The following is a 9158-nucleotide window of genomic DNA, read 5'->3' as shown; positions in this document are numbered from 1 at the left end:
ATTTTGCTGACATCATGGAGTTTATTAGTTTGCATGCATGTGACAAACTTCCCGTAGGTGCGGGGGCTGCATGCGTGTTTGATAAACAATGCGTGATTAGTTGTGTTAGGATCGTCCGGATATATTGCTTAAATTCAGACTGTTCGGAAGTTAGGCCACTCCTTTTCTAAATTATGTAGATCAAATTCCACGCGTCGTCGCTGTATGCACATAAATTATAGTATATAATTCTTGGTTGCTTGCACGGTATGGTGTTGCACTCACTCCCTCATCACGCATGATTGCTCGATTCGGCACGGCACGTTCGGCTTCGGCATATATATCGATCGGTCGGTTCGCCGGTCGTGGTCTGACCGACGTGATGGATCATACGGGTCGTCATGAGTCGCTGCAGCTTGACGAAGTTAATGTGTGACCATCGTCCCGGCGACTAGTCCATCATCATGAAACTAACTAGTCTGTGTCGCCTGCTGCCACCTTTATCGGCAGGAGATCCGGAAGAAAAATTAAGCGTGTGTTCTTCAACCTAGAGCAACATTTTTTCCCTCTCTCTCTCTCTTACGGCCGGGATGTATGAAAAGGTGTCTTATTTTTAGCTCCACTGTCCATTGTACTGCAAGTAGGGCCCACATTGCTGCAGTCACGATTTGCAAACCCTTCTCGAGCTGCGTCCAAAAAATACTCTCCTCGAGCTGTCAGGGGCTAATCAACACGCACTACACCTCAGTACAATAGGGTAGACGTTGAGAAATATAGATGTTTAAGCTGGCGGGAGCGGCCAGATTGTCCTTAGTTGAATAGAGCATCTCCACACCCCAACCCCGACCGGCAGCCCCGTCGTCTCCCCCACGGCGCCACCCACGAGCCACGACCATGTCCATGTCCATATAAACGCGTGGCACGCACGTAGAAGAACCAAGTTAACCAACGCGCCAGCGCCCACCAACCAGACCAAACCAAACCAGCCAGCAGCTCCGGCAAGCAAGAACCAAGAAGGCCGACGATGCGGCAGCAGGAGGACCGGGCGCTCCTCCCGACGACGACGGCCGCCGGCGGCCCGGACGCCGCGGCGGCGTCCGGGCCGTCGGGGCGGCTGCGGACGGCGGGGCTGGTGGCGGCGTGGTACGCGTCCAACATCGGGGTGCTGCTGCTCAACAAGTACCTCCTCTCCGTCTACGGCTTCCGCTACCCGGTCTTCCTCACCGCCTGCCACATGTCCGCCTCGGCGCTCCTCTCCTCCGCCTTCGCCGCCGCCACCTCCTCCTCGTCCCCGCGCCGGCCGCTCTCGCGCGGGCAGGCGGCCAGGGTGGCCGTGCTGGGCGCCGTCTTCTGCGGCTCCGTCGTCGCCGGCAACGTCTCGCTGCGCTACCTCCCCGTGTCATTCAACCAGGCCGTCGGCGCCACCACGCCCTTCTTCACCGCGCTCATCGCCTACGCCGTCGCGGGGCGGCGCGAGGCCCGCGCCACCTACGCCGCCCTCCTCCCCGTCGTCGCCGGCGTCGTCATCGCCACCGGGGTAACCAAACTAAACTAAACTAGATCGAGCAGCAAGCTCCAAATTAATATAAGCCAAATCTTGATGTGCTCGCGCGCTGACATTGTTGGTTCCATCCAGGGCGAGCCGAGCTTCCATCTGTTCGGGTTCATCATGTGCGTGGGCGCGACGGCGGGGAGGGCGCTCAAGACCGTGCTGCAGGGGATCCTGCTCTCCTCAGAAGAGTAATAATCATCATACTTCATTCATCACGTTGACTTGTACTGAATGATACATTTACTGAAAATGGGGATCGGATTTGATGGCGTGCAGGGAGAAGCTCAACTCCATGGACCTGCTCTGGTACATGGCGCCGGTGGCCGTGGTGCTGCTGGTGCCGGCGACGCTGATGATGGAGCCGGACGCGCTCGGCGCGGCGGCGGCGCTCGCCAGGGAGGACCCCAGCTTCGTCTGGTTGCTGCTCGGCAACTCCTCGCTGGCCTACCTGGTGAACCTGACCAATTTCCTGGTCACCAAGCACACCAGCCCGCTCACCCTCCAGGTTCGTCCTGCCAACCATGGTGCTCTGCTCATTGACTGAACTTCTCAGATGAACACACACCGGTGATGCTCATGCGCCTTGTGCTTGGTCGTTGCAGGTCCTCGGGAACGCGAAAGGGGCGGTCGCCGTCGTCGTCTCCATCCTGATATTCAAGAACCCGGTGACCGTCATGGGGATGCTGGGCTACGGGGTGACCATCGCCGGCGTGGTTCTGTACGGCGAGGCCAAGAAGAGGAGCAAGTGAAGTCTGCTGTCAGGGGTGTATTTTTAACAGCTCCTCTGCTCCTGGAGATGTGCTTATGGCGACATTTGGCATACGCACATTGTTCTGTCGCCGGAGCTCCGATGTGTTGATTCAAGTTCCGGCAGAGTCCTGATGGTGGCACGATGAAGACGACCAACCCATTTGTATATTTATTCTTGCTCCAGGTGCAATCTGGGTTCCTGAAGCCTATGACTTGGTGATCTTAAATTATCACAAGCCGTTAGATCAGATGCATTCATGCTTGTAAATTGGTGTGTAGGCTGCACTACTACATTACAATTTACGGAGTACAAGTGATGATTGATCAATACTATTGCTAGTCACAGATATAAAACACACCCTGGTGAACATGCTATGCCTATTAATAGTTAGTAGGAATACCACAAACAGTAGCTGAGGGATATCATATTTATACGCTTTACTCGCAAATCTGCAATTGACATACCAGGATCAAGTGCTTTGGACACAACAGAATATCACAGTTTTCAACCATGCCCTGCGTTTACTACACTCGTAGCACTCTCATTCTTTGAACAGCTAAAAGAAATAAAACAAAGTGTAGGACAGCCTTTTGTACTAACTTCAGCTGTGGTTGCCTTCTGGATAACAAGGATGTAATCATAAAACAACCAGCAGCATACGATTCCGAAGCTCAGTTCCTCTGGCAGAACAAGGCACCTAGTCGGTGGCATCCCCAAGAGAAATGGAGGAGAGCTTCTGCGCCAACAGGGTCAATGGAGTCGCGTCCCCATTAGATTGTCCTTGAGAAATGGAGGACAGCTTCTGGGTCAATGGAGTCGTGTCCCCATTAGATTGTCCTTGAGAAATGGAGGACAGCTTCTGGTTCAATGGAGTCGCCTCCCCATTAGATTGTCCTTGAGAAATGGAGGGCGCCTTCTGGGTCAATGGAGTCGCCTCCCCATTAGCTTGTCCTAGAGAAATGGAGGACAGCTTCTGGCTCAGGAGAGTCATTGGAGTCATCTCCCCTATAGCCTGCGCATTTGTATGTGAGGCCAGAATGCTTCCCTTTACAGGAGTCATATGCTCTTCAGGCTGGATATTTTGATGCGCAGCCAGAATGTTCTCCTTTAGTGGACTCAAATAACCACCAGGCTGGATGTTCTCTTTTGCGGTATCCATGGCTGGAATGTTCTCCTTTGCAATATCCAGGGCTGCCAGCACTTGGCCGGCCTGGGGCATGCAAGCTTCATGCTCAATCACCTCCAGTGATTCTACTTCCATTTTTGCAACTCCAAGTGGCAGTGAAGGTGATACCTCGGTTTGAGAAGAAGTGTTAACCTCGCAAGGTGCTGCTGTAGTTTCTGATTGTTGCTGACCAGAGGTACCTGATGACAGCTCAACAGTTGATGAACTGATATCGCCATTTGCCTGGACATTCTGATTTAAAGCTGCAATGCCCTCCTCTGCTATGTCCATGGCGACCAATTGGCCAGTCTCCAGCATGTATGCTTCATGCTCCGACACCTTCGATGTTTCTGCTTCATGGTCAATCACCTCCAGTGGGTCTACTTCCATTTTTGCAACTCCAAGTGGCAGAGAAGGTGATACCTTGATTTGTGAAGGACTGCTCTCCTCGCAAGGTGCTGCTGTAGTTTCTGATTCTTGCTGACCAGAGGTACATGATGACAGCTCAACTGTTGATGATTCTACTTCACCATTAGCCTGGACATTCTCATGCAAAGCTGGAATGCCCTCCTCATCTGTAATGTCCATAGCGACCAACAGACCAGTCTCCTGCATGTGTGCTTCATGCTCCGACACCTTTGATGATTCTCCTTCACCATTAACCTGGACATTCTCATGCAAAGCTGGAAAGCCCTCCTCTGCAATGTCCATGGCGAGCAACAAACCAGTCTCATTCACGTGTGCTTCAAGCTCAGACACCTTTGACGATTCTACTTCACCATTGGCCTGGACATTCTGATGCAAAGCTGGAATGCCCTCCTCTGCACTGTCCATGGCGACTACCAATGGACCAGTCTCCTGCATGTGGGTTTCATGCTCTGCCACCTTTGGTGTTTCTATTTCAGTTTGAGCAGCTCTAATTAAAGGCATTGAAGGCCCCTTTGTTCCAAAAATGTCATGCTCCGCCACCTTTGCTGGTTCTACTTCAGTCTGTGCAACTCTGGGAGACAGTATAGGCAATGCCTCAGTTTGAGAAGCTTCATGCTCTGACACCTTCAATGGGTCTACTTCAGCTTGTGCAACTCTGATGGGCAGTGAAGCCGATGCCTTAGTTTGAGAAGCGTCATGCTCTGTCACCTTTGATGGTTTTACTTCAGTTTGTGCAACTCTGAGAGGCAGTGGAGTTGATGCCTTGGCTTGAGAAGCTTCAGGTTCGGTCACCTTTGATTGTTTTACTTCAGTTTGTGCAACTCTGAGAGGCAGTGGAGTTGATACCTTAGCTTGAGAAGCTTCAGGCTCTGTCACCTTTGATGGTTTTACTTCAGTTTGTGCAACTTTGAGAGGCAGTGAAGGTGACACCTTGGTTTGAGAAGGTGCTGCTGCCCTAGATGTTGGTTCTTCTTGCTCAAAGGTAAGAGCTGCAGGGATTGTCTTCGGAGTAGAAGGAATCCAAGAGTTCTGTGTGGCCAACGGTGAAAACAGAACCTTCGTGGGTTGCAGTTGTGCCCGTGCACCGGCTTTTTGTTCAACAGATTTCTCCTGAAGACATAACAGAACCAAGAGTGTTAGAACAAATAAAGAGCATTGGCATCATTACAAGAAAGAAAACATACAATTCACTTACAGCATCAAAATATCCAATCTTGGGTGTAGGCCTTCGTAGACCAGATGGTTTAAAACCATTTCCTTGGGTTGATGTGTGAACATTAGATTTCACATTATCAGCAAATGCTCCTGAAGCCTGTCCTTCTGTAACAATAACAGGCCTCCGTAGTGTGGTTGGAGGGTGGTCATTGCTCTTTCTGTTGGAAGGGGACAATGAAGACGACCTTGTACTATAGGTCTCAGATGTATGACTCGCTCTCCCTACAGTGGATGCAGTTGAAACCCCAGAAATCACAGAACTCATGCTGTCCACGGAGCTGCTAGGTGAAATGGTCGGTGATGCACCCTCACTGTGACTCTTATTTCTTGATGCCCTTGCTGGGTCAACCTTGCTGATATCAGATCTTGATGAACGAATAGGGATCCTCTGAGCGGTCCTGTTCTTGCTGATTAGGGTCGGTGACTTTGTTTTCCCACCTGCCATGGGAGCACTACGCAAGGAAGGACTTGCTGCTGACGACAAAGCACCAGATTTTGATGTTGAGTTGTTCTTTGTCCCCCCACCAGGCCGAGATGGCACGCTGGCTGAACTGTTAGCAGACTTGGCAACTGCCTGCCTGTTGACTACACCTCCTGCAAGAGGGAAAAAAGTGTATTAGGTTTGCTATCTATTAACACTTACGGCAGAACAAATTTAAGTATGTTGATTCACACCAGTGCTGCTTCTTTTGTCTGCAATCCCAGAGGTGACAGCTGTGTTAGTCGGTGCTCTCATTGTAGCAACTCTTGGTAGAGCTCTGGGAGGCTTTGAGGATGGTTTTGCTTCCGCAGCTTTCGATACAGCCTTCGCAACCAGAAAGAATAAACATGATATTAAGTTCATATTAATACTCAATGGGAACTCCAATTAAAACAAGCAATTAGCCGATTTGTTCTCCCTAAAAGATAATAAAATTATCTAACTGGAGTTTTTTTAATTAGTTCTATGCAATTCCAGAACAGGGTTTCAATGGACAAGACACAAGAGGTAATCTGATTATCGGTAAATGCAAGAAATGGATAGGCTCTTAAAAACAGATAAAATAATTACATATTACTAATAACTACTCCCTCAGTAAACTAATATATTAGTTTACAGAGGGAGTACAATTATAGATCCTGGTGTATGTAACAAGCATCACACAAACCCTAAACCTCTAGTTAGGGGTAAACAGCTAAACTACAGAAAGATCATGGATATTCTGGAACTGCAAGCATGTAACATACCACTCTTGCAGCTGCAGGCTCTTTCAGGGTGACTTGGGGCCTTTGTCTGCTACCACCAACGGAACCATTGCTTATTGAAGCAGGGGGCTTTATCTGAGGCAGCATTAACAAGTATTGATTAGTAATGATTACAGACTGCAGGAAAGTAGGTTCAAATCACTGAAGAATTGTGACAACATACCTTGCTCTGAGTCTGAGGTATCCGATCAACCCCCTTTCTTGCTGGAAAGTAGCAACAAAGCAATCACATTAGTAAAAAACAGCAGACAATGCTCACTGAAGTTACAGCATAAGAAATCAGTGTGTTGCATCAACTTCTGAGTTTGAGAAATCTTACCTGTGACAGGAGGGGCCTTTGCTGTGGCCCTGGGGGTTTTTGAGCTTCCAGAAGCCACACTAGGAGCTTTATCAGGTTTCCCAAGCGTTCTCTGAATCGAAGCACGGACATTGTCAAACAGCTCAGTCTCAAGGCTTTCCAGCACAAAGCTTTCACTTTCCAGCGAGGAGGTGGTGGACTCCATTGACCTCCTCATTTCCTCTGCTATTCCTGGCAGAAGCCTAGAACCCTGTGACTTGCGGAAAGTGCTGTTCACAATGCCCAATTCCTCAGTATCCAGAACACCTGCTCAGAGCAGGAGGAATAGTTAGCTGCTATCAATCAACGCATCAGGGTGGCAGGTATAACAAAAGACAAGTACAGAGCTGGAAAGGGAAATGGTAAGAACTGTTGTATATCTACATCAAAATGCACAGGTCTAATACTCCCTCCGGTCCTTTTTAGTTCGCATATAAGATTTGACTGAAGTCAAGCCTCATAAAGTTTGACCAACTTTATAGAAAAAAGTACCAACATTCACAATCTGAAATCAATACCAATAGATGTGTCATGACTTAAAGTTTCATATTGTATAACTTTAGTATGGCATATGTTGATATTTTTTCATATAAATACGGTCAAACTTTGTGAAGTTTGACTTCAAAGAATTCTAATATGCAGAGTAAAAAGGACCGGAGGGAGTATAACAAAAGACAAGTACAGTGCTGGAAAGGGGAATGGTAAGAACCGCTGTATATCTGCATCAAAATGCACAGGTCTGATATAACAAAAGACAAGTACAGAGCTGGGATGGGAAATGGTAAGAACTGCTGTATATCTACATCAAAATGCACAGGTCTGATATAACAAAATACAAATACAGAGCTGGAAAGGGAAATGGTAAGAACTGCTGTATATCTAAATCAAAATGCACAGGTCTAATATAACAAAAGACAAGTACAGAGCTGGAAAGGGAAATGGTAAGAAATTCTATCTATCTGCATCAAAAGGCACAGGTACAGGCGACAGATTTTTTTCAAAAAACAAGAGAAATGTTAGGAGCTGGCAGGACTGGTGGCAAACCAGATCAGGATCCACGAGCCCACGATGTGTATCATACTAACACGCAGCAGTCACGAAACAATAGAGATTTGGACTAGTTTATTTGTGGAGGCGATGCACAAACCTTCGCTGGTGAAGAAGGCTTTGTCCCAGGCGAGGCTCTTGCGGAGGTTGACGCCGCCCTTGGGCTTGGTCCTCTTCGGGGACTGCGCGCGCTCCGGTGCCTGCTCCGCGGGATCCACGACCTGCCCGCCCGGCGGAGATCCGACGGCGGGCTGCTCCGAATCGGCGGCCACCACCGAAGCACCTAAACAAAAAATCGCAGCGCGGCTCGTCAGATCGGAGGCGACAACCCACCCACGCGCGGATCCCCGCCGAAATGGAAGGAACGGTAACGGGAGACGGCGCGCTGGCTGACTCGCTGACCTGGGGCGGCGCGGGGCGGCGGGTCGGGGTGCTGCGGCGGCGAGGCGAGGTCGAGGAGGAAGTCGTCCTCCTCGCCGGAGACGTCGATGAGGGAGAGCGCGTCCATCGCGGCGCAGGCGTCGCCGGAGGCGGACGGGGAGGGGGCGGGGGGCGAAACCCTAGATCGCCGCGGATGGGGTGCGGGGCGGGGGGAGGAGGCGAGCTGCTAGAGAGACGTTGGGGGCTGAGATTTGTGGGGTGGGAATGGAAAGGGATGGCGTGCGTATAAAAAAAAGTTGGGAGGGGGGACGCGGAGTCGAGGCGGGTGTGGAAGCGTTGCGCGTTCGGGAGTCCCGGGTGTGGCTGGCGGGTGGGTCCAGGCGTGGGTTTTGCGCCGGGTTTTCTTTCCGGATGGGGATGGGGCGAGCACATGGGCGGGATGGTTTGAAATTTGGGAGGGGAGGGGAACGGTCTGCCAAGGCTAGGATAGTCTTTGCCTGATCCGAACAGTTTTGTGACGGGAAATGCGAACGTTCACTGCTTGCTGGAGAGCGCGCAGCCATGATTTTGGCTCTCTTTTTTTTGTTTTGGCATGGCAATTCGGACGTTTTCCTCGCAATTACGCTCCCACCGAACGTTCGTCAGGTATTTTGCGTCCTTTGTGATTTGAATGATGATTGGTGGTTGTATTCTCATGCAAATTTTGTCTCCCCTTGTTTTCTCTTTATTTCAGTCTGAACTGTTATAGTATTAAACGTGCGTCTAGCATTATTGATGGACGTGTGGAGGTGTATCTCCCGTGGATTTGTCTTTAGTGGATTTGCTCGGATCTGTTCGTCGTTCGTCTTCGTTCGTGCATCTTCAAGTTGGATCCTTTTGATCTACACTCTTCATCTGCGGTGGTTGTTGTTTTGGTGCGTTGGTTCTATGGGACCTTAGCACGACGACTTTCCGAGTGTCTACTACAACAAGGTTTGTCCGGCTCCGGCGAGGGAGAGGTAATGTCAGCGGCGCACCTTCGGCTTGCTTCAGTGCTTGCAGTCGTCGCTTGATGGTC

General features: G+C 50.1%; 2 protein-coding genes across 2 annotated transcripts; one reads left to right on the top strand and one right to left on the bottom strand.

The window, feature by feature from the left end:
* Positions 1–792: 792 nt before the first annotated feature.
* LOC125545548 (putative sugar phosphate/phosphate translocator At3g11320) lies at positions 793–2611 on the top strand. The gene is made up of 4 exons (XM_048709543.2): positions 793–1516; positions 1616–1719; positions 1808–2036; positions 2134–2611. The coding sequence occupies exons 1-4, from the start codon at positions 1004–1006 to the stop codon at positions 2278–2280; spliced, it is 993 nt and encodes a 330-aa protein (XP_048565500.1). The 5' UTR covers positions 793–1003; the 3' UTR covers positions 2281–2611.
* Positions 2612–2695: 84 nt separating this feature from the next.
* On the bottom strand, positions 2696–8344 carry LOC125545538 (uncharacterized). The gene is made up of 8 exons (XM_048709532.2): positions 8123–8344; positions 7821–8003; positions 6656–6940; positions 6500–6540; positions 6319–6411; positions 5767–5896; positions 5072–5685; positions 2696–4986 (listed from the first exon to the last, which is right to left on the bottom strand). Exons 1-8 carry the CDS (start codon positions 8226–8228, stop codon positions 2980–2982), a joined length of 3459 nt encoding a protein of 1152 aa, XP_048565489.2. The 5' UTR covers positions 8229–8344; the 3' UTR covers positions 2696–2979.
* Positions 8345–9158: the final 814 nt, after the last annotated feature.

The sequence above is a fragment of the Triticum urartu genome, chromosome 1A (genome assembly GCF_056163025.1).
Source record: "Triticum urartu cultivar PI428250 chromosome 1A, HENAU_Tu73, whole genome shotgun sequence".
Lineage (NCBI taxonomy): Eukaryota > Viridiplantae > Streptophyta > Magnoliopsida > Poales > Poaceae > Triticum > Triticum urartu.
Note: the sequence above shows the minus strand (reverse complement) of the source record. Positions and strands in the feature narration are given on the sequence as shown.